A 23,911-nucleotide genomic window follows, 5' to 3' on the forward strand; every position below is an offset into this window, starting at 1 on the left:
TGAGGTACTCTGGTATGAGATTTGGGTTCATCTCAAGTTCAAGTTTTTTCAGTCCAAGTATAAAAAAGATGCACTTCACAAAGCCATCAAAACCCTCAAGTTACAGCCAGCAGTAGGGAACAGCTAAAGCAGCACATAAATAAGAACATAAATTAGTTTGTTAATTCCCCTTTCACTTTCTGGTTATTCATTCCGTCGAGCCTAAACACCAAACCATGAGCCGCACATGAATAATGCAGTTGCTGCTTCAGAGTTGGTTCAACAGGAGAAATCTGTATCCTCCCTCTTTGTCAGATATTTATAGGAGCATTTCTGAACACCTTGCTTTGAAGTCAGAGTCACTGAAATGCAGAGGGGTACACTTTACAATTGTAGGAAGCTCTTCCTCCAGAGAAGCACTTCCAGAAGGCCACTCTAATTGTGCCGGCGCCAAGAAGCCCTATAAATCCTTCTGTCCTCAGGGGACAGCAGGATGAGGGGATGTTCTAACCACATCCATTTTTCTCTACTTGTGCTCCTTGCAGAGCCTGTAGTAGCTGTAAACACTCAAAGCCACCCTCAAGCAGCCCTATGCTGCCTGAAGAGCACTGGATTAAAATCCCTTTTATGTAAGGAACCAGCCATAACAGCTCCTGCAGCCTGACCCATGACACAAATATCGAAGCAAACAGCAGGGCACTGCAGGGTTTTCTTTACCAGTGCATGAAACAACACGGTGGTCGGTGATGTGCTGGACTGCAGCCGCTGTGTGTTGGGCTACGAACTGGGATGGAGATCGTTGGCCTGGGAGGCCCCCAAACTGCTTCCCTGCAGGCAAGGGGGAACGTGCTGGCGCTGTGCTGCCACTCACAGAGGAGACAGCTCTTCCAAGATTGCACAACCATTCTGTAAGCCCAGCCCCTTGAACCAGGGACGAGACGCACTTCTCCCACGTCCTGAAGGTAATCGTAGCAAGGGGCTGAATGAGGCAAGCACTCAGTGCATGAGCCTGGACACGCTGGGTCCCAGCCACCACGAACGCAACCTACTCTGCCCCTTGGCCAGATTTCCAACCTTGGCCGTCCTCCTGTCACTTATAATTTTCCATTTCCATACATAATCTTGTATTAAGACCGGTCTGTTGGCCTTCAAGGGGATTCTGCTTTGTCTGAAGGACTGTGTGAAGAAACACCTGCCAAGATAAAATGCACACATCTAGAGAGTCCTTGGCCAGCGTAGCAGTGCTGGCTTTTCTGAATGTGCCACGTCCAGCCTGACTTAAAAATACGCTCACTGGTGTTAACGCTTTGGCAGTGGTGACATATCAGACTGTGCTTGCAGCAGCATTTGGAAAAGCATCTCTGGCTCCTTGCAATCTCCTACGTGTAAATGTCACTTAATTGTCTAAGAAAAATTTGGCTGACCTTTCAATTACTGGTAATAGAATAAAAGCAATAGAAGACTGTACGTGACAGCGAGTGTCACCAACACCCAGTTGTCACCTTCCTGCGCTGATTGGGAGCACCACAGAGAGTTCACACTCCATTCCAGGGCTGCGTTTTTGGCACAGCACTGATAAAGGAACTCACTGGTAAAAGGCCAGGAACTAGGAAATGAAAGGAACAGTCCCTCATCCTTCCCTGTCCTGACTCCATAAACAAAGCCAGAAAGAGGATTTCTGAATATCTGCAAGAAGGCCTTATGTTCTGAGGGCTTTGGTGGAACCTGAAAGAGCCCCTACCACCTGCTTTCAGGTGTAGACATTGCCCTCTTCCATAACTACTTCCTAATGCCTGCCACAGAGGTAGCCGGCTGTTTACAGATAAATGTCCAGGTACGTGGGCAAACCCTCCTGACCACGCAGAACAAAGGTCAGTGTGGGGTTTACATGCTGTTTTTGAGCCCTGGGCCAGTACATATGGTTTACACAATGGTTTGCACAACTGTTGTTGAGGGCATTTGTGAGGCTCTCATTAAGGTAACGCCTTTCCCACGGCTATTCCACTGGACTATACTGCGTGTAGTCACTAGTGGTGTCTGTCATGTTTGGTACTGGATAAGAAAGACACCTAAATGGATGTTATGGTACAGCAATCTCAAATAAACCCACAGTTTGTGATGTAGCTGTTGGCAGACACTTCTCAAAGCCCTCTTCCAGGAGCATAAATAACTGTTTGCTCTCGGAACTGCCAGGCTGTTGATTAAGATCAGAAAGGTTTAACTGGCAACCTCCTAGTGCTGGTGCATGACTCATGATTAGGAGTGTTGGCTCAGCATAAGAAGTAAGAAGTTGTCTTTAGCTGGAAGAGGACAGCAAACACTGACCACGTTTTCCACTTCCTTCCCACTTACAGCTTGGATCCCTGAAAAATAAGAGATGTTCCTGGCAGAAGTCACTAAGTGGCTAAGACCACTTCTCCTCTTGTTATCTTCCACAAAATACAATTACTTGTTAATCAGCTGTCCTTCTCTGTGTGCAGACTTGGAATCCATGCGATACCTTCAAAAGTTCCTCTGACAGGCTCCAGCCCTGATAGCCTATTTTCAGTGTGCATACTGAGATGATTCGCAAATAACGATTACGTCTAGAAACTTAAGCTGCCAGATCCCTCTAAATTCAGTGATCTGACCACAGGAGTCAACTAACCATCAGAGCTAGGATATTACCAGCTGCTGCAGAAAGATGTTCTTCTAGTTCCTTCACCTTCAGGATAAGAGCTGATCGCAGCCTTACTGCTAGAGCTGATCACAGCTTTGAGGGCACGCTCAAGTGAGACCTTTCTTTTTGTATTCTTTACTCTTACAGAACTCGTGCATTAATTAGCTTGCTAAGGCAGCTAGTTCTTACATAGTCCTGAATAAAGTAGCAAAATAAAAGAATAGAAAGGACAATCAAGCATTTGAATCTCTCTTGCTCTTTCTCACATACACCCACACACATGCATCCCAGTCACACGTACACTAATACAGTCTGAGTGTTCATCTGCTGTTTCTTCCTTCCTTCCGGCTTATCAGATACTAAAATAGTGGTGTGGTAGTTTCCATCATTCATGCTGTGACTTCACTGTGTTGGTCAGTTGAAATGTCTCATGCACAACAAAGTATTCTCAAGAAGGGTGGATGAGAAAACAGTCAATCACCGCATGATAATTTCAACAAGGAAGTTTTGGTCTTTGAGTTGTGCCGAAAAAAAGCCTATCAAAGGGGAAAGAAATATCTGGAACAAGTAGCATCTGATTGTGACTGAGCGTTCCTACTCTCTGTATCTTCTGTGATCTAATTGTTCAAGTCATACAAGCTTCTAAACTCTCACTGATTCTGTGCATTTTTTTTATACACAACTGTCCACGGTCACTCCTTGCCCTATCTAGCTCGTTGGCACTTGCAAGGAAATAATGGGAGGCAAAATTTGAATGGGCATGTAATACCTAAAAGAGCATTAATTATTTTTATACAGGATCTAACTCATGGGAAAAGATGGAGATGTGGAATTTTGATTTTTTACCTTTTATAATACTTTCAAAATCAGTTACAAGAAATTGCATACATTGTACGTAAGCAAATTTAGCAAGTAGTCTGCGTGCATATCTGTCCAAGCACATTCTGTTGGTTTGCTACAAAACTAACCTGAAACTTGCTAATATATGGAAAAAGGTTCATATGGAACAGGACAATCAAGCACTGTTAGTTTAATTAACTTTAAAAAGAAGATAGAAACACTTTAATAGAGCTCTGCTCCCAAATATGATAAAAACGTTTGTTAGTTTCTGTGAAAACTAATTCAGAAAGCACAAAGGAACTTGAATATCCAAAAATTGTTTAAATATTCAACGAATCATCACAGCATTTTTTTCTTTAGTTACATAATTCTTCACCATGAGCAGGGGAACCTGTGGCCAACAATCCAGATAAAGTCTGAATTCAGCCCATCTGGAATCATGTTACCTGTCCCCACGTTCTTACTGATTAACACCGAGCTGTGCGTTCACACATGGCCAATGAAAGGTGTTCCAAAAGCCTATGTGGCCCTCAGCAAGGCCAAGTTCTTCCTCTCAGAAGTAATTCTGAATGTGAGTGTAGTTTTCAGGGGACAGGATATCACAAAGGCATGCCACGAATCCTAAGGAACCCTGAGGTCATCACGTCAGTTAGTTAGAAGCTGAGGCTCTGAGTGCGGAAGCCATTTTTTACTAATTCCGGTAATTACCTGAGTCAGCGGGGAAGCACCAGGCTGCTCCTTTCCAGTGCTCGTGAGGGATGGAAAAATGCAGGAAGCAGCAGCTGCTGGCAGCGTCGGGCACGCGGGTGACTCGGGCAGGGCAATGCCTCCTGCCAGCGAGGGGAACGCCGCAGGTCCTTCCCCGCACGCACCTTCAGGGAGAGGCCCTGCTGCAGACTCAGGCAATGACCCAGCATGGCACTTCCTAAACTCAATTAACTGCAGTAACCCGCCGGTGCAGGCACGTGCGTGGTGCTGTGAGGCGCATCAGGTGCCCATGGCTCCGAGCACACGGCCCTTATCCCCCCGCGGACACAGATTGTGGTGCCGCTCTGCCTACAGGTGCTGGGGGCTCTCCTAAACTTGTAAGGCTCAGAGTTTAATAACCAGCCTTACTTTATGCTCATGGATGGATTTGACGAGTATGATGTGCACAGTCTGTAGGGAAAGGCTTCAGCCACGCTGCTGAGGCCTAGCGGCACGTGGCCCTGCACCGCCACCTCACAGCCCAAAGGCTCGAGGCCCAGCCGGTGAGGGAGGGGATCCGGCAGGGGATCAAGGGCCGCGCACGGCCTCCCTGAGGCAAACCGGGGGGCACCGCCCCGCCCGACTTTACCTCAGTTTCTGCTTTCTGTCAGTCCCACCGCCCCGAGCCTGCGCCCGATGGCAGCGCAGTGCCTGCCCCGGCCCTGCTGACAGGACGGAACCCTGCAGATGGCCCTGGGCCCCCCTCAGGGCTCCAGCTTCTGACCCTCAGCCCCCAAAATCCCCATCCCCATCCCCTATACCTATCCCCAATCCCAATCCCAATCCCAATCCCTATTCCTATTCCAATCCTCATCCCCATCCCCATCCCTATCCCCTCCCTCACCCCTCACCCCTCACCCCGCCCTTCCCGCCCAGGAGCCCCCACCCCGCCCCTCCCCGCGGCCCGGCCCCTCCCCGCCTGTTTACCCACGGGCCGCGCACGTGGCGGCCTCGCCCCTCCATTGGCCACCCCGCAGCCTCCCCGCCAATCGCCGCGCTGTCCACGCGCCTCCTCCCCCTACCCCATTGGCTGGAGGGCGGCGATCACGCCGCGTGACGCGCGGCCCCCTCCGCCGCCACCAAGCGGGGGGCGAGCGAGCGGCGAGGCGGGGGAGCCGCGGGGCGACCAATGGGAGGCGGCCGGGCCGGGAGGGGAGGGGCGGGGCCGGGCGCTGAGGGCTCCGGCGGTGCCGGGCGGGTTTTAAAGGCACCGACGGCGGCGGCCGCGGCCTGCCCGGGGGGGAGCCGGGGCGCCAAGATGGCGGCGGCCGGGAGCGGGCCCGGCGGTGGTGGTGGTGGCGGCAGCGGGGCGGTGCGGGCGCTGGCCCTGGTGCTGCAGGACGAGGCGCGGCCGGGCGGTTACTGCAGCGGGGACACGGTGCGCGGCCGGGTGCTGCTGGAGCTGGCGGGGCCGCTGCCGCTCCGTGGGCTGCGCCTCGAAGCCGCGGGAAGGGCCCGGGTGGCGTGGGGTGAGGCGGCGGCGGCTGCTGGAGGAGGAGGAGGAGGAGCGGCCCCGGGGGGAGCCGGCGGGGCGGCGGCGGCGGGGCCGGTGGGGCCGCGGAGGGAGGCGGAGGTGCGGTACCTGGATGTCCGGCAGAGCCTGCTGAGGGAGCCGCGCGGAGGTGAGGGGGAGAGGGGGGAGCGGGGAGGGGGCTGGGGGGGAGAGGAGCTGCGGGGAGCGGCCCCCGGGGGGGTGGGGAGGCGGGGGAGGGTGAGGGGGGGTCAGCGAAAAGGGAGAGATTTGGGGTTATCCTGAGAGATTAGGGGAAATGCTGCCCGCAGAGGGTGGGGAGGCGCCGGCACAGGCTGCACAGACGGGCTGGGGGTGCCCCATCCCTGCGGGTGGGTAAGGACTTCACGAGGCCCCCAGCCAGCGGGTGGTGGCCCTGCCCTGGTAGGGTTTGGAGCCAGATGGGGTTGGAGGCCTCCCTACAATTTGAGCCGTTCTGCAGGAACTGCTGCACCGTGAGCCACAGGTCCAGAAACACAGCCTGCAGTTCTCACGGGGTTGGGTGCATGGGTTACCTCTTTGCAAATTACCTCAGGCACCTGAGTGTTCAGCACCTGAAGTCACCAGTGAAAGGCTCTGCAAGCAGCCGGCTTGCTTTTGGAGTGACTTAAAAGAAACACCTTTAACCATCACACAAATGCTGCAGCGTTAGGGCAGTACTGGAGAACTAAAGGGAAATGGCATTTCATCATGTAAGGATGAAATACTTCCCAAGTTTACCTGTAGGAGAAGTAACTATTAGGCCTTAAATCTCCACTACAGTAGGCCCTCTAAGAATGCACTGAGATTAGTAATACTAATAGTAATGCTGGCCTTAAATTGCAGCTTTTTAGTACAGAAGGTAGCTTAATTGTAATTGAATAAGTAGATCAGCTGCTGTCAGAGAATTATAGGATCATTTCGGTTGGAAAAGACCCTAAAGATCATCAAGTACAGCCATCAACCTGGCACGACCAAGTCCCCAGCTAAGCCACGTCCCTAGGTGTCAAATCCGTGCTTCTCTTAAATACTGCAAGGGGTGGTGACTCTATTGCTTCCCTGGGTAGCTGATTCCAATGCCTGACTGACCTTCCTCTGAAAAAATTCATCATGATACTCAATCTAAACCCATCCTGGCACAACTTGAGGCAATTTCCTCATCTCCTTTCACGTGTTGCCTGAGAAAAGAGACCAACACCCACCTTGCTGTAACCTCCCGTTCAGGTGGTTGTAGAGAGCGATGAAGTCTCCCCTCAGCCTCCTCTTCAGACTCAGCAGCCCCAGTTCCAGCAGCCATTCCTTGTATGTCTTGTTCTCCAGTCCCTTCTCCAGTTTCACTGCTCTTCTCAAATGCTTCCCAGCAAACCAGTATCTTCCTTGCAGCGGGGTGCCCACAACGAGTACTGAACATAGTACTCAAGGTGCGGTCTCACCAGTGCTGAGTACAGAGGGACAATCACTTCTCTAAATCACTTCCTTTATCGCAGTCCTGCTACAAAAGAAAAGAAACTCAGTGCTTTCCAGAAGCCATTTTGGATTAGAAATTGGCCAGCATCCTGAACTGAAACTCAAGGTCTCAGTGCTTCCTTGATTTTTTTTCATTGAAATCACACCACAGAATAAATAAAATGTGGGCTCCTATCCAGAACCCACTGGGATCAGTAAAAGCTTCTTCTGGTTCCTTGCATCTGGGTGCTTTCAGTCATAAATAATTTATAAAAGCCTCTGCTTTGTTCTATTTCTGGAATAACTAAAATATACTATTGGTTTTTATTCTACAGGTGAGGAAAGCTTAGTTCTTTCAGATGGAAGACACGAATTTCCCTTCAGCTTTCAACTCCCACAAGAGTAAGTTAAATAATGCAACCTGAAGGGATTGTGTTGGACACTGCTTGTTGTGGAACATGAACTCAGTGTAATTTGACTCAAGTTTTTTAATATCAAACTGATAGTTCAGCTTTATATGTTTGTCTTAATCAACCACCAAGTAGGTTGGCCTCGTTTGTTACAGTTTCCCTAAGGCCTTAAAAGTACAAGAAGTAAATTGGTAAACACTTGTATATACAGGAACTGTTCATCTTTGCAACTGAGTTACAAACTGATGGTAATGGTTTTATGACTGCTTGTTTCAGGCCTCTGGTGACCTCTTTCACTGGGAAGTATGGCAGTATTCAGTACTACGTGAAAGCAATTCTGGAAAGACCTGCAGCACCTGATCAAAGTGTACAGACAGAGCTTCAGGTCATTAGCCATATCGACGTCAACTCACCAGCTTTATTGGTAAGCAGGTCCTCCGCTCCTCCTTCCTACCTTAAGGCCACCTGCAAAAATTAAAACTAATTATAAAATGAATAATTACCACCCAGCCATCTAGCCATTTTCATGTTACTCCAGAGTGTCATTTTCTGACTTTTGAATGCATATAAGCTCCCTAAGCTTTTCTCTATAAATAGATGATCTTAGGTTGTGTGAATAGCAAACAAAGTGGCTTTTTTTTTTTTTTTTTTAATACCATTGATTACAACCCTGCTGGCTTAGGTGCTCTTGCCAAAAAGTTATGCAGGCTTCAAATGCATAAATAAGGCTTAATAATAACAATGCACGAGTGTGAAGTAGTTACTCTTACCAGAGCAACTACATTCATAGGGCTGCAGTGTCCTAAACTCTTCAATAATAGTAGGTTGAGGAACAGTAATTATAGCAGAGTATTAATCATGCCCAGCCTGTCATTTATGCTCTGGCCATTATGTTACGTATCCTTCCATTTTGCATGTCGTTTTCTAACATGAAGTGTGTGCATGCAGCTGCTTCAGAGATCTTTTCAGTTATTTCCTTATGACAGATTTGGCCACATTAAGCCATTGAGCTTCTAATAATCACTGGAAATACTGTAGAGTAATAAGAAAGATCGGGCATTAAGTAATGAGAAAATAGGCTAGATAGAAGCTAATGAGCTGGATTCTTTTATCTCAACCCATATTATGAAAATAATATAAAATTATACCTTGCACTTTCATGATAGCAACTGGATCTAAATGGTTATTCATTTAAATATGAATAAGTAATTTCTATTTTATTTAAAATGCTAGGATAATTTTAACATTTCATCATGATGTGAGCATAGTTAGATGTTTTGAGCACTCTTTTTTTCCTCTTTATTGGCTCACATTTTAATCTCTCTAGATCTAGAACTTACGGAAGTGTTTTGGCAGTGACATCTGTAAGCAGAATGTAGTCCTTATATTCAGCAACACATTACGAGTGTGAAGGCAGCGCATCTAGTTACTGCAAGGAGGGTGTTGAGTTGACCAGGAGTTATTGCATAGGAGAGGGCAATGGGTCATCTAGTGGGCAGTGTCTGTTTTTGTGGATTACCAGACTACCACCAAAAAAGTGCAAAACTACACAAATTTGAGACATCATGATCACAGTCACTCGGTGGCAGTGCCCAGTAAATCATTTAACTATCTTGAATCCCAGCTGCTGTTTAAAAACAGTCTTGTGTTCAGATAGCTAAAACTTGTTTCCATTTTACATGGTGGCAAAATGCCAATTCCATTGCATAGTACAAAGATTCAAATCCAAGTGGATTTCAGAATTAATTTCAATAATTGATATGCATTAATATTAAACTGCGATTGATAATTTCATGCCATAAAATGAAAAAAAACAACTCCTCTATTTTATAGACACCTGTTCTAAGAAGTCAGGAGAAGATGGTTGGTTGTTGGTTTTTCACCTCTGGGCCAGTGTCTCTGAGTGCCAAAATTGAGAGGAAGGGATACTGTAATGGTAAGAGGAGTTGTCTTCACCCTTCAAGATGTAAATATTAAACATCTAATAGGATTTTTCATCTCTGTAAAGGCGGCACTTTATAGTCAAAGGAATAGCTCTGTTAAGGAGGTAATAAAGAGCTGTATGAATTCATCCAAGCAAAATCGTCTCACCCCACCCCTCACTCCCCCCTCACGAATATAAAGAGAAAGGAAGTCCTTTCTCGTGCAAAAGCCATGTACACTGAATGTGAAGAACAAGATGCTTTTAATGGGGTAAAACCATAACTGGGGATGTAGTTTATTTTTAATGTCCCATTTGTGTAGGTTTACACTTCTGTAAGAATGAGCTTTAGCAGCTTCTTTGGCATCTTGATAACATCAGATAGATTTGAGGAAATGAAATATTCTGGAATTGAGTTAGCACTACATAAAAGGAAGACTGGTGCGTAATTTGCAAATAAAGCTTTTATAGCTTGTTCACGTTGTGCTTAATGTTTCAAAATGAATGAATCATTGTTTATACATAAAATGTAGTAGGTGGCTATAATTCTGCCTGAATACCACTCTGCAAAGAAACTAGCTTGAGGAAACTAACAAGTATTGTTCTCATAACATTGTGGATGATGTACGTGCTGCATAACATGCTTTGATATTCCCAAAGGAGAGCTGGTAAATACCAATTATTTATTGAACTTTCTCTGTTTTTAAGGGGAAGCCATACCAATCTATGCAGAAATTGAGAATTGCTCTTCCCGCTTGATTGTTCCTAAAGCTGCCATTTTCCAAACACAAACTTACCTGGCCAGCGGGAAGACAAAAAGCTTCCGTCAGATGGTCGCCAATGTGCGAGGAAACCATATTGCCTCGGGGAGTACAGATACCTGGAATGGGAAAACTCTGAAAATCCCACCTGTGTCCCCCTCTATCCTTGACTGCTGTATTATTCGAGTAGAATATTCATTAGCTGTAAGTATTCATTCTCATTGCAAATATGTAACTCCTGTGCAACTCTTGAATACTGCATTAATTTGGGGAGAGAAGAACTTTCTTACTGAGCAGCTTTTACATTTTGAATTTGGGAACAACAATAAATACAGTATACAAGAGAGAGCCTGAAGGTACTGAGGAAACTGAAACTGAAGGATAGGAATGATGGGGAAAATAAGCTGCTGCTTCCTCAGAAACATTTTCTAGTTCTATACCTGCAGAGGATATTAGGGGGAAAATGTTTCCAACTGAGTGGGATCTTCTAGTCATTCTTGTCAGAAATAGGAAGGTAGGACAGAGTCAAATGTTCAGTATTTTTCCTAACATCATTTAGAAAAAGTGTAGAAAGAAGGAAATGGTCAAAAAGTAATGAAAGCTGTCAGAGCATTCGCTAAACATACCTGATGAGGAAACTCCTAGTTTTTAAACAACCTGCAGCATTGGCAGTATGGTAGTTCCTAGGAACGTCAATTCATTGGGGTTTAATCCTGTCTATTCCTATTCTGTTCTTTGTTGTCACACAGGTGTATATTCATATTCCTGGTGCTAAGAAATTGATGATTGAAATGCCTCTGGTGATTGGCACTATTCCATGTATTAGCTTTTCAAGCAGAAACTCCAGCATGACCAGCCAGTTTAGCGTGGATATGAGTTGGCTGGCATTAACCCTGCCAGAACACCCTGAAGGTAACGTATTGAAGACAACATAGTACTGTTTACAACAGAAAGATAATAGGGGCAGTTCAAGGACTAGATCAGTAAAGGATGTAGACTGTTAAAATTATGACTCAAGAGAAGTGAGGCACACAAATCTAACTCAAAATCCACAAGTATTAGTAAGGATGCCCTGCTCCAGCTTTCCTTAAGTCTCCACCTCTATCTGACTTGCAACTGAATCTTGAAATAACCAACCTCTGATGGTGGGAATTCTACTTTGGCAGTAGGCACCTTAAGGTTACTACTGAGTGTATCTTGATACAATATAGGTTTGTTGCTGGAGTAGCCTTAAACGCATCTGTAGTATGTCTGCAGAATCACTAATGATTACTAAAAAGAAAGTTCTAGATAGAATATTAATGAATATAGTGCACTTCATACAATTTGATGGTGTACAGTGTTTAATAAACAGGACCTTTGTAGTCTTGGAAACTGTAATGCATATACTGTCTTGCTGTGAGTGAATACTTCTAAATTAGACTGTAATATCTCTTGTGTTTCAGCACCACCAAATTATGCTGATGTAGTGTCTGAGGAAGAGTTTTCCAGACATGTTCCTGCTTATCCACCACCAATCAACTGTGAGGAACAATTGTGTTGTCCTGTGTTTGCTTACATACAAGAGTTCCGGTTTCAGCCTCCACCTCTTTATTCAGAGGTAAAAAAATAAACAACAAAAAGGTTTCAAAAAAAAACTTTTTCAAAAGCCCCTGCTGAATCTTAAGTGTGTTTACTGTCAGATGGCCAAAAAAAGATGTACCAAAATGCAAGAATTATAGGCAGTAATTGTTGACATTCTCTCTGTAGGTTGATCCACATCCAACCGATGTAGAAGAAGTTCAGCCTGTCTCATTCATGCTTTGAAGAGGATTTGTGATGAATGTCTTACCTTTCTGCTGCTTCGGCTGACAGTGCAACTAAAAAGGAGACAGTTTTCTTTTTCAAAACTGAAGGTTGTGTACAAAAAAGGCAAAAGAAAATGGAGAAGGAGGTATGAGCACGTTTGGTGATGGAAGAGAATCTTCTGGATTAGTCTGCACAAAGGATGCTGTAGGAACAATTATGCTTGGGGTACATAAGAAGTACTGGAAAATACTGAATGTGTTCTAAAAAGTGAACGTACTGCGTAAAGTGCACAGTGGAAATATAAGGATTTTCTGAAGAGAAAAAGAACTTCAACACTCTGGAAGAATTCAAGTAATTATGATGTTGAGAACTTTGTAGTAGAACAGAATGTAGGGTAAGAAAATATTTCCAAATGATGCCCCAGTGTTCAAGGGGCTTCAGCTTCACACTATCTGCATCCAAGAACAGAACGCTACTAAAATGTGGAGCAAAATCTTCACTCTAGCTTAACATGGTTTCATGAGAGCCTGTCCTTTTAACTGTGAAGTGTTATTTTTTCATCATTTCTACTGATTCTAAAGATATCATGGATGACAGAATAACTGTTATGCAATATTAAGAAGGCAACCATTTACTGAATGAAAGATACAAATCTGTAAAAAGAAAACTGAACTTTGATACAAGCTAATGCACTATGCGCTCTTTCAAGGGGTTTCTTAAGGGAATTATTCTGGCCTCTTCTACTGTGTAGTTCTTTTTCTGATCTTAACGTCTATGGATAGCATGATAAGGGGAAGCATGGCAAGGGAAGATCCTTCTGCTGACAGGTGTACTAAGCAAAATGGACAACACTTAATTTATTCAGAAGCCTTTATAAACCTACCTCTGTTTTGGAAATTCACTTATTTTCAGAGCTGAGACAAAAAAAAGTCTTGTTAAAGCTCCAGCATACTTCAAGATTCTAAAAGGGACCCTAAATGGTTTCTGTGGTTAGTGAATGAGATTGGAGGCACAGGGAGAAGCATAAATATACCCAGAATAGATATAGCTTATAACTGAAGTGGAAACAGACATCAGGGGAACAAAATCCTCTGATAGTGGCACAATGCTTCTCATTACTCCTGCATTTTTGTCTATAGATCTGTTGTCAGGGGCTGCACTGGTCATTTGCTATCCATATTGGTTTTTGTTTCCTTGTTTGTTTATGCTGTTTAATTTTGTTTTGGTGCAATATTCTAATGTTTTCTTCCTCAGGTCACTTAGAACAGTGAGTTTGTTGCTGCTAAAAACGAAGGCACATGATTTTACTTGGCCCTTTGCTGCCTTCATCTAAAGTAGAATGTTTGCTTCCTGCCAAGCATCAGTTGGAATAAGTAATCCACCACGAACAGATCACTTAACGGAGCAGAAACACAGCATTCTTAATATGCATGTTTACAGTCAAGTCTTTATACAACAGGGAATCTTGAACTGTTAGAATTACTCCATGTGTCTTACAGAAAGGTTTGGGGTTAAAACCTTGTACTTTCAGATAACTACAAGAATAGTAATAGTTTCCTTCATTTCATCCATAACTGCAGTTTAAAAAAGCTTGAATGCTTTTTTTTTTTTTTTTTTAATGGAATCTGTCTTCATTCAAGAAGCAGGAATTTTTTTCTACAGGCATATATGGATATATATTTTTAGTTTTCTTTTGGTATGACTTCCTCACATTGTTTAATTTCTAGCACTTCACCTCAAGTCACTTTTACATCAGTGTAAAAGACATGCTGGTGGAGATTCACATTTCTAAACTGCAGTTAGTTTTTTTCATTTGCAAATTTAAGTATTGTCATCTATAGCAAATGCAGCTTTAACCAAAATTTGAGTGCATGTTTTATAAAGGACATTCTAAAAATGAGTATTTCTCAACCTAAGTCTCAAGATGTAGCTCCTTAGGCCTTTTTATTTAAGTGATGGTAAGTCCATATAATCAATGCAGGATTTACAGTACCTGGAAAAGGGAACAAGCATAATGTCCTTAAACAGATACCATTATGGCTACTTGAAAAACACTATGGCTGTGTATTAATTTGCATGTTAACAATTCAAGATACTAGCTTAAAGAAATTTAGGTGCTTTTTTTTTTTTTTTGACTTTAATACCTGATAGGTGATGTGTGCTACCTGGCTAGTTGTTTGGTATAAACATGGTCAAGCAAACAAAAGCATGAAGGGTAAAGATGTGCTTTTTTTTTTTTTTGAGTTGTTTTTCATTACTTGCAGATAAACTGTGGCCTTAGATTGTTTGCTGCAAAAAAAAAATAAAAAAACTGTGTTTCTTAGGAAGCACACATGGTCCTTCAAAGGCGTGTTGAAAACAAGATCAAATTCTGCTCTCTGACACTTGGCTTAGTGCAGAAATTGGTCCTTTAAATAAATACTGTTTGCACAATAATCAGTTCAATATGCAGGGGGTTTGTTTTGATAACTTAACTGTGAAACAGTTGTAAAGAGACAAAAGAAAAAAAATGCTGTTAAACTTTAACATACGGGAACATGATTGTATTTTGTACTAATGTATGAGCCCTATGGGCTCTTTTTTGTTAATAAAAGTGTAAAACCTGCATGGTGCTCCTCATTGTGGTTTCAGTGTCCATAAGACAAATAGCTGTGCTGCCTAGAGCTACCTGAATTCTGGGAACTTTGAACAGATGTAGGTCTCCTAGTTCTCTGAGCCAGAAACTTTACCTTCATCTGTCACTGCTTTACCAAACAGGAACTGAAACAAACTTTTCAAACAGGGCCTGCTCTCATAGCTATTATGCAATAACACACAACTAATAGTGTACATCTTACATCATGCATCCTGCATAATTAAGGGTAAGTGGGGTGTTTTTGAAAGGAAAAACTCATGTATTATTAGTAGATACTTTGTTTCCTTTGGAGAAAATTCTCTTTACTCAGGGAGTTTAGGGATCTTCAAAACAAAAAACTTGAATGTAGTAGTGTGTAACCAGAGTACTGACTAAAGGAGTAGCTCCTATCATGGGGAAACAAGATGACAAATTGCGTTGAATGATACTTATCTGCTGTATAATACACCTATGCCATAAATGAGATGATGAAATCACTGACAGGTTCCTACTTCCCAAGGGTTTGAACAACAAAACAACTCTCTTCCTATTTCTACTTCTGAGGGAAGACAATGAACCACTCCTTCAAACCTTCAAAAATTCTAGGGGAAGATGATACTCAGGGTCACCAGACCAAAACTAACATAGCACTAAGTTCACAGTAGCAATTCCACTTCATCCATTGCTAAGTTTTATAGGGGACTATTTCTCTTGCCACACTACAATTATCTATTAAAAGGGTTAGTGCTTAAACAGGCAGTTAATGATGTGCCCTTCCATACAAGGGTAGAGGAGATGCTGCAGGCTCATGCTTGCAGCTCAGGCACTTCTGCTGTTTGAATGGAAACGCATACTTCACATGCAGAGAAAGAGAGCTCACTTAACTCCCGAACTGGGGCATATTCCAAACTCTTAAAATAGCATGTTCCATTACTTCACCGTCCAATTTGAACACCCAAAGAGAACATCTAGCTCCTCCTGTTAAGTCTGTATTACAGATCTCAATTAAGAAGTCTGGGGAGAGCACAGCTGCCAGCGCAAGTTGATTTGAAGATAATCAATTGCTCTACTACTTTCCCACCCAAATAAGCAGACATGCCTACTTCCCAGTAAAACGGGGCTGCTTTTCAGTGCTCTCTTTGGAGGCAGTGAATGAGCACAGGGACATAAAAAGAGCCTTTCAGGCTGCTGCATTTTCCTAAAGCTGATTATATAATATCTTAACATCAATAGGGATAGTACAGGCTAGCGTGTAAAGTAGGTTCTCTAAAGAACTAATTAGGTCTGTGATGAGCCTGAGCATTCGCTTCTAATACTCAAATTTTACACATATGTAGCATAGATAGGATGACAGTCTTGCTCTAAATTATGTAGTGTTCATCATTTTTGAACATGATTAATATAAAATATATACTACACAGAAGTTGTACTGTAGCATCATTTCATTACTGGCCTTTTAAGACAACTGACCAAAAGTAAGACAAAAAATGAAAAGCAGTTTGACATGGAATGCAAAATGGTAATTCGAGTGGGACTTCACTACAGTAGCTGCTTATGCCAGCAACATGCTGTGGGTTGTCTTAGTTACACAGGACAGACTCTATCTGATTAAGTACAACTGTATTACTGATAAATCTCTGAGCACCCATCCCTTCAAAAGAAAAGAGGAAATCCTTCTTAGTTTTGGCTTACAACCAACCATCTGGCTGCCTGTGGGGTGAGGAGAACATGAAATGCAAGGTGAAAGTAGCAGCAAGTTCTGGTGCTTAACAGACACCTAAAACTAGATTTCCACAAATAATCTGATGCACGCAGACAAGCCCAAAATGATTTTATACAAATGCACATGATATTTGTTCGGTCAATTGATGGCAGTTGTTTTTTTTGTTATTTGTGGTTTCAAGTAACAACTGTGGTCAGATTAAGGGTTGGATACCTAAGTAAGCATCCTGTAAGGCAGATTTTTAGGTATTTACCACTCAGCAAATGCTACAGCCTGACACAAAGCATCACCCAAGCACTGAACCAGCCTTTCTGCTTTGCTTTTAGCTGTATTCAGCACCCCAACCCTCTCATGGACACCTTTCCACTACTCCCATCTCCAGCAAAGCTGCTCGTTGGCACTTTGCTTGTAATGCAAGTTTCAGCTGCAAGCCTCTGTACACTCGCAGAGATGGGGAGAGCAGCACAAGGGCATTTCTTGTCGTAGAAATAGAAGGGGGACAGAGTTTAAACTGGTAAGCAGCCGTCCGTTGTGAGGCTGTGGGAGTGGGGAAATAGGGGAGGCATGGGAAGGAGAAGCTGTCAGTGTCAGCCAGATGACACTGGTGAAGCAGTGAGCAGTCCTCTGGGAGGGGATTTAACCTGAACACCAAAAACAGCTGATCTCCCCTGGGGCCTGGAGCTTTACTGGCAAGACTTGGTATCAGACGTGACACACAATGTGCGCAGACAGGATGTAGACACGTAGGCTAAACCCAGTCAAATAGTTTTGGCTATAAAAAGCTCTCCGCTATTTTACAGTGCCTTGGAACAGCATCAGTTTCCCAATAAACCAGATATTGGGCACAGAGAGAGAGGCTTGACACTGACTTCCAGAGAGAACAGAAGGTGGGTGTACCTGCATTTCAGTACCCAGTTGTGCGATACTTGCACACACAAAGGCTTTTGGAAAAAATGAGGAACATATCTTGCATGTATAGAAACAGAGACTTCTCACAAACCAACTTATCAGATAAAACTGTACTGACAACCTGACCTTCTGTCATAGGCATCTTCCAGTCGGAACTTGCAGCGTCGGTACGTCATGAACAGCGGGACCTCAGCTTCTGGGAAACACCAACATGCTTTCTTCAGCCCTGGTTCAGGGAAAATGAAAGAACAGATACGAGCTGTCAGTGGGAACCAAAGAATAGTCAAGACAATAATATTTTGACTGCAATCTTAAACAGGATTGTTGTACACCCAGAAAGAGCCCAGGGTTACGTATAGGCCAGTCCTATTTGATGTCATGTCTCGAAGCAGGTTGTGTCAGTCCCAACGGGTCAGACCACAATGTGAGAAGAAAGTGATTCTTACCACTGAACTAATTAGATTAATCAATGCACAAAAGGGATCACAAGTGACAAAAAGTTAAATTTTCATTTAAATAATTTCAACCCTGAAGTGCTTTTATCATATATCTTAATACGATGTGACCAATGCATTAGCCTAAACAGACCAGAAAGATACTGAAATGGAAAATAGTCTGTGGTCCTGAGTGGTAAATGAGAGCAGAAAGGGAAAAGCATCTGCTGATCCGACAGTCTCACACTACAGCGTCCTGGGGGAGGAAACAAGTGTCAGAGGCTTCAGTATCCACGCAGACATAAGAAGTCTTGCATGCTGTGTCCAAGGAGTACCACTTGCCCCAGCAGTGGCGTTTGGTGCCAGCACATCTCTCCCTCACTCTGAGATCCTACAGCAGCTTGGCCTGATCCATTACCTGAAACTCAGCGATCAGACCTGCTCAGCACACAGGAGTTAGGGCAGGATGAGAATCTGTACCTCGAAAGGGCCCTGCTGAGGTGCAGCCAGCCCTGTGGTCCCTTTCCCATCACTGTGCTGTTGGCTGCAGGGAGGCGAGCATGGCAGGGGCGAAGATTCAGGAGGTCTGTTGGCACAAGGTGTTAAACAGAGAGGCCCCCAGGAAGGGCAACTTCGCAGGCTTTTTCTCAAGTGATCCCACCTGCCATCGCTGGGACAGGACTTTACGCTCCTCCAAACAAATTAACAATTCATTTCCAGCCCTGACATGAAGATTAACCCTGCCAATTAATTCCTTAATCTCTTGCTGCCGACAAGACTCACAGTTGCCATGCGGACGCTTGTCCACTGGGGCCTGAAGCAGGGATGCTCTGTTAATTAGTGCTGCGCCCAGGGTACGGTGTAGCTGATATTCAAACACACTCCGACCAGACAACGCAGGGCCGTACCTCACACCTCGCCAATGCGCCAGCCGGCACCTGATGGATTCCTTGAAAATGGCACAGATCTCAGGGACTGGGGCAGCTCCTGTTGTGTGTAGGGAACATGGTGACCCATACAGGTCGCCAAGCCATGACGTAGCTGCATGGCTATGGAAAATGCTTCTTGGTCGTTTCTAACACACTAGCATTACAAGTTGAACAGAACAGAACATTTTTATTTCAGATGACTTGAAGAAATAGTCAAACTTTCTCCTTCTGTCTACAATAAGCAACATCTTGCTTTTTGGCTCGCTGCTGGAGGGAGATGGAGCAGCCTCCTGCAAGCGCAGTTAGGAACTGGAGGTGTGATCTGCACCCACAGGAGCTGTGCACGAAACACAATAAAGAGGGAAAGTGATACTCAGCCACCTCAAGGGCTTTCTGTAAGGCAGCTAGGACAAATTGGGTCAATTTTCCTTTGTTTCTCTAGGTTTTGCCATATATAATTAAGAAGACACTGTCCATTAAGGTGCTTTGTGAAGTTAACTAATACTCAATAAAATCTATGAATAGTATTGAATTAATAGTATTGAATTAAAGGCTACAAAACATCTCTGGACATACACAGCAGGAAATTGCAGGTGTATAAAGTAAGCAAGCAACAACAACAAAAAACAATTTAGTGCCTGTTCCAACTAGTTGGGCGGGTGGAACAAGGGAAGGTATTGCAAGGAACACACGGGTTGTATAAACACAGCGTAAGCGGTGTTTACAGAGCTGTGCGGGGACGCAGGCAGTACAGGGTACTGGACGGGACTCTCTGCTCTGTGCAGAACTTACCTAACACCTGGTTTGGGGTTGGGGTTGTGTTTTGTTGTTGTTTTTTCACACATTTGGGTTCAGTGCTCAATTATGTACTGACCTCCCTTAGCCCAGAGAGGCCAAGGTCACCCTGGTGCAATAGCAGGCCAGGCAGAGTACAAACTAAGGTTTGAGTTTCCCTGCAGATCTCTGTCTACCTGCTCCTGGCAAAGCTGAAGAAACATCTGCTGTCTGATCTGTGAAAGGGGAAACTATATTTGATGCAAAAGTTGCATCTACCTGATTGGGGCAGCCAGTCCAAAGCCCCACCAGTGACTATTGCAGGTGTCATTCTAGGGAGGTATTTTACTCTTCAGCTGAGCCTTTATTTAAGGCATGTGGCAAAACCAAGTGAGATCTGAAGACCGAAAAAATCATAAGGACAGATCCCTACTCACTTAATGAAGGCGTCTTCAATGCCAGCGTCAATGCCAATGTCACAGGAGAACATCGTCTTGTTTCCTCAGGCTTTATTTCTAGAGGATTGGTCAGAAGGACAAAAAGCTTGCATCACCTTCTGCAAGGCTGCTGCCTGTAACGTGGTGGTTTCATGCAGGACTCCTGAGCCGTCCTCGTTAGTTCTTGGTGGTGTTTCCTTCAGGAAGCCACGTGGGACCGACTCTCACTAGGACGTGGGGCTGGCGGTGTTGGAGGGGTTAATTTGCTGCTCTCTGCAGGATCATTTGGCAATTCCTCCTTTTCTGAAGTCTTCACACTTTCTTCTAGGAGCTCGTACTATAAATAGCTCTTGGATGGGTGCCAGGTATGTGTTTTTTTTTCCCAACACTGCACTATCAAACGTGTCATACAACAGAGGGTACTGGCACGAGGGAAAGGATGTAATGCTTCAGCTACGTGCTGCGGGAGCTGGTAGGGAAGCCCCAGCAGTGACAAGAGCACCATCCTTCACTCCTGCAAATAAATCTATGCTTCCAATTATTTACCAAATGCGACTTTTCCAAAGCCACACCAGATACTGCCAGAGCTCAGAGTCCTGCTGAAGCCGTGCACATAGATTTTGTCCCCCCGGGCTCAGAAGAGCCGATACATCTCCCCCAAACACCTTGGTGCGCATCGCAGACAGATCCTCCTGCCCCACTCCAACCCCTGCCTCTAGCACAGCGCAGCTCCCTGCGAATCCACCTCCACTGCTGTGCCGATCCTCCTCGACCAGCAGCCACAGCAGTCGTTTCCATCTCCCATCATTAAGCCTTCTGTTTGATCACAGCCAGGCAGCCCTTCTGTGGAGCTGGCAAACACAATCCAGGCATGACGGGAAAACGACTTGAAGGCTGTTTAGGGAGGATTCCCGTGCCTGTCACAGTTCACAGTTCAAGGGGATCCCCGTGTCTGCCTGCAGCCCACACTGCTGGATGCACAAGAAAACCTTGCTTTGGGAGGGGAAAGTCAGAAGAGAAAACAGCCTGGCGAGAAGTTCAGCAACATCAGCATTGATCTGGGATGTTTTCATTTAGCACAGGATGGCATCTGGGGACAGGCCAGGCTTGGTTCTCCACCACCCCCTGCCCCCTCTCCATTCATTTACGGTGGTGCCACTTTGCCTGGGCGCAAACCACGGCCCGCGGCCCCGGCAGCAGCCAGCCCTCCCTCCCACTCCTTCAATCCCATCTTCACAGCTCCCTTCTCCCCAAACAGCTGCACGCCAGCCACTGCTCTTGGCTACGTCACAGCCACAAACCCCGAGTGAAAGAGCAGCTATTCTCTTGCCAGCCCTCAGCTGTTCAGCGCTTCCCTTCCTCCCCGCACCGAAATGTATTGCTCTTAAATCCCTGCACAGAGCAGGGGGGCGGCAAACGAGCAGGATGCAGGCAGGGAACAAGGCTTCCTGTACTCGCAGCACAAGCACTCACTGGCACAGCTCTCCGTGCCAGCTCCACGCGTTGGAGCCAACGGCTGAATGAAATTAATAAGGCTAGGTCCCAGCCCCTGCTACGCTAAGTGAGAAGCAATCTTGCCACGGCTGGCACGCGTTCCTGGCTCGACGGCAGCCGGGGCTGGCAGGAGGCATTGCGGGATGCCAGGAGATGCCCCTGCTCGGGTGAGCCCCGGCAGCAGCCGGGCAGCCCTTCTGCCTGGGCTCTGGCACCGGGACACGCGGCTCGCACGCCGCGGTGACTGCTGCTGTGCCAACACTTGTTTGAGTAATGCTATCCAAGCTGACGCCCGCAGAGATGTTTGCATTTTGCTCCCATGCACCTCAGGAGTGTTGTAATTGATCTCCCAGCCTGGGATTTTCCCCAAGTCCTTCACAGTTTCGTAGCCTCACTTCCAGTAGGAGTTTTGCTCCCTTTTAACAGACTTCAGAGCAGCAATGCGTCACTTTTGTTCTCCAGAAGAGCTCGAGCTCTCTGGGCTTTACAAACCCAGATGCCGGTTTTCTTCCTCTCATCCAGCCTCTTGGCAATGTAACGCAGCTAATTTACAAGAAAACCTGCTGCAGACACTGTCAGCTTTCTGCGTGGAAACTCCCAGTTCCTTTTGCTGTTCCTGGCTCGGGAACACTTGCGGTTTCTGGCAGAGCCCTCCCAGGTACGAAACCCGTACGGCTGCTGAATCATGAGCCGTGCGGGGACTGACGCAAGGCGCCGTGTGGCCAACTTTCCGAGGTGGCCTTTGGCTGGAGAATTCACACGGAGGTGGAAGGGGGGAGTACCAAAACCCTCCGCGGGGCTGCAGGGGCGGAGGGGTGGGTTGCGGGCCAGCAGTAGCCGGGAAGAGGTGGCCCCAGAGGGAGGGAGAGGGCTGCGAGGTTCGTGCGGCTCGGCCTGTCGGGGCTGGGCTGCTCTTGCTCCGTGTGATGGGTCTGGCTGGGGGAAGCAGGAACAGGAATCAGCTGGGGAAAAGAGCAAAGAAGATGCCACCCCGACTGCCCCACCTACACACATGTGACATCCCGTTTTGTCACCCCACTCGCCCACCAGGGCACTCCTAGCAAATTATTAAGGAATATAAATAGAAACGTTGTCTAAGAATGAAACAGCGAGCAACAGTTGGTCGTAGAGCAAGGACATGCTGGAAGGAATTTGTTTTTCTGCGCTGGCTCTCTAACAACCCAAAGGAGCCACGCTGTGGCAAGCACCTGAAATCAACAGCTGGAAGTCGGAGCTGCTTCCCCTGTGCGTCTTTTAAAGCAGAAAGGAAAAGAAAATGCTTCAGCCACCCTCTGCCATCGCTGGCTGGTAAGAAAACACGCTGAGCAGCTCCGGTTCGGAGGAACACACTGAGATGCTCTCCAGCACGAGCAGGGCTGCTGCCTTTTGAGAGGAGAGGTGTGATACAAACTGAGCAGCACCAGAAGAATTTCCTGGCCGCAGAGCTGGAAATAGACCGCAGCTAGGTGGTGGGGCTGGCATCAGTGTGAGCAGGCAGCCCAGCCAACTCACGCAGCCTTAGTCACAGCAACAGCAGTCACGGCCCTGTTGTACCAAGCCCAGCGTTCCTTAGGTGCTGCCCTGTCATCCATGTGAGTAATAACAACAACAATTAATGCTTCAAACGTGAACAAGTCTGTCCTGCTCTTCTAAAAGGAAAAATATCGCTGCTCTTATTTGAAGGATGGGAACCCGAGATAAGCAAAGAGGATGACCTAATCACTGTTATTCTCTGGAGCAGACGATCACTTAGGGTGTTTTGGTGCTTGGTTAATTTAGGTAATTATTTTTGTGATCCACCCATAAGTAGAACAACAGAGACAAAGATTTGGAAATGGAGAACAGGCGTAAGACTGTGCTACTGTGTAGGCTACCGAATGCTCTTCTCATTACCTGTGACATGAGGGAACAGACACAGGAGCTTTTGGGGAAGAAAAACAAAATATGATGGGTGAACACCCCCTGGCTCAGATCTTGGCTCCAGACCTTGCAAGCACCACAACATTCACACACCCTGCCCTAAAGCTCTTGGTGTCAGGACAGACACGATAAGGGGCAGTGGTTTTAGCAGCTCTCTGTCCTTCTCATAAGCCTGCCCTGGACAACTCTCCAAATACAGCTTAGTGATCAATCCTTGTTACATTGTCCTGCTCTGCACCAAATTCACTGTGTGCAGTCTGTGACCACTGTTACCCATCTTGTGGGTTCATGGTTCTTTCCATCAGGTGGTAAATTCTTCTGCTCCTGGCCTCAGACACCCAGCTTCAATCCCTTTATAAAAGCCAGGGTTTAAGCCTTTATACCCAAAATCTCCAAACACTTGAACAGCACTACAGTAATCCTCCTAACATGTATCCATCAATCCTAGGGTCAGCTCACAGTCCCAATATAGCAGTTGTAACTTCTCGTGGCCCACGAGGAAGTCAGGGAATTCCTAGAGCCCTGTCCTGCTCGCTGGCTGCTGAGAGGGACAGGGACAGGTCACCAGCTTCTGAGCAGTGCAGGAACCATTTCACCCCGTGCCTACCTCCAGCACGTTTCTGTGACTGAAGCCAAG

General features: G+C 45.8%; 1 protein-coding gene across 1 annotated transcript; it reads left to right on the forward strand.

The window, feature by feature from the left end:
* The first annotated feature begins 5,354 nt into the window (after window positions 1-5,354).
* Window positions 5,355-14,645, forward strand: ARRDC4 (arrestin domain containing 4). The gene is made up of 8 exons (XM_032195003.1): window positions 5,355-5,847; window positions 7,496-7,562; window positions 7,847-7,994; window positions 9,404-9,506; window positions 10,200-10,456; window positions 11,002-11,164; window positions 11,698-11,852; window positions 12,002-14,645. The coding sequence occupies exons 1-8, from the start codon at window positions 5,355-5,357 to the stop codon at window positions 12,056-12,058; spliced, it is 1,443 nt and encodes a 480-aa protein (XP_032050894.1). The 3' UTR covers window positions 12,059-14,645.
* Window positions 14,646-23,911: the final 9,266 nt, after the last annotated feature.

This window comes from Aythya fuligula, chromosome 11, assembly GCF_009819795.1.
Source record: "Aythya fuligula isolate bAytFul2 chromosome 11, bAytFul2.pri, whole genome shotgun sequence".
Classification (NCBI taxonomy): Eukaryota; Metazoa; Chordata; class Aves; order Anseriformes; family Anatidae; genus Aythya; species Aythya fuligula.

Coding starts and splice junctions, on each gene's coding strand:
- ARRDC4 (XM_032195003.1), top strand. CDS start 5,355: ATGGGAGGCGGCCGGGCCGGGAGGGGAGGGGCGGGGCCGGGCGCTGAG. Junction 5,848..7,495: donor GCTGAGGGAGCCGCGCGGAG/GTGAGGGGGAGA, acceptor TTTATTCTACAG/GTGAGGAAAGCTTAGTTCTT. Junction 11,165..11,697: donor CCTGCCAGAACACCCTGAAG/GTAACGTATTGA, acceptor CTTGTGTTTCAG/CACCACCAAATTATGCTGAT.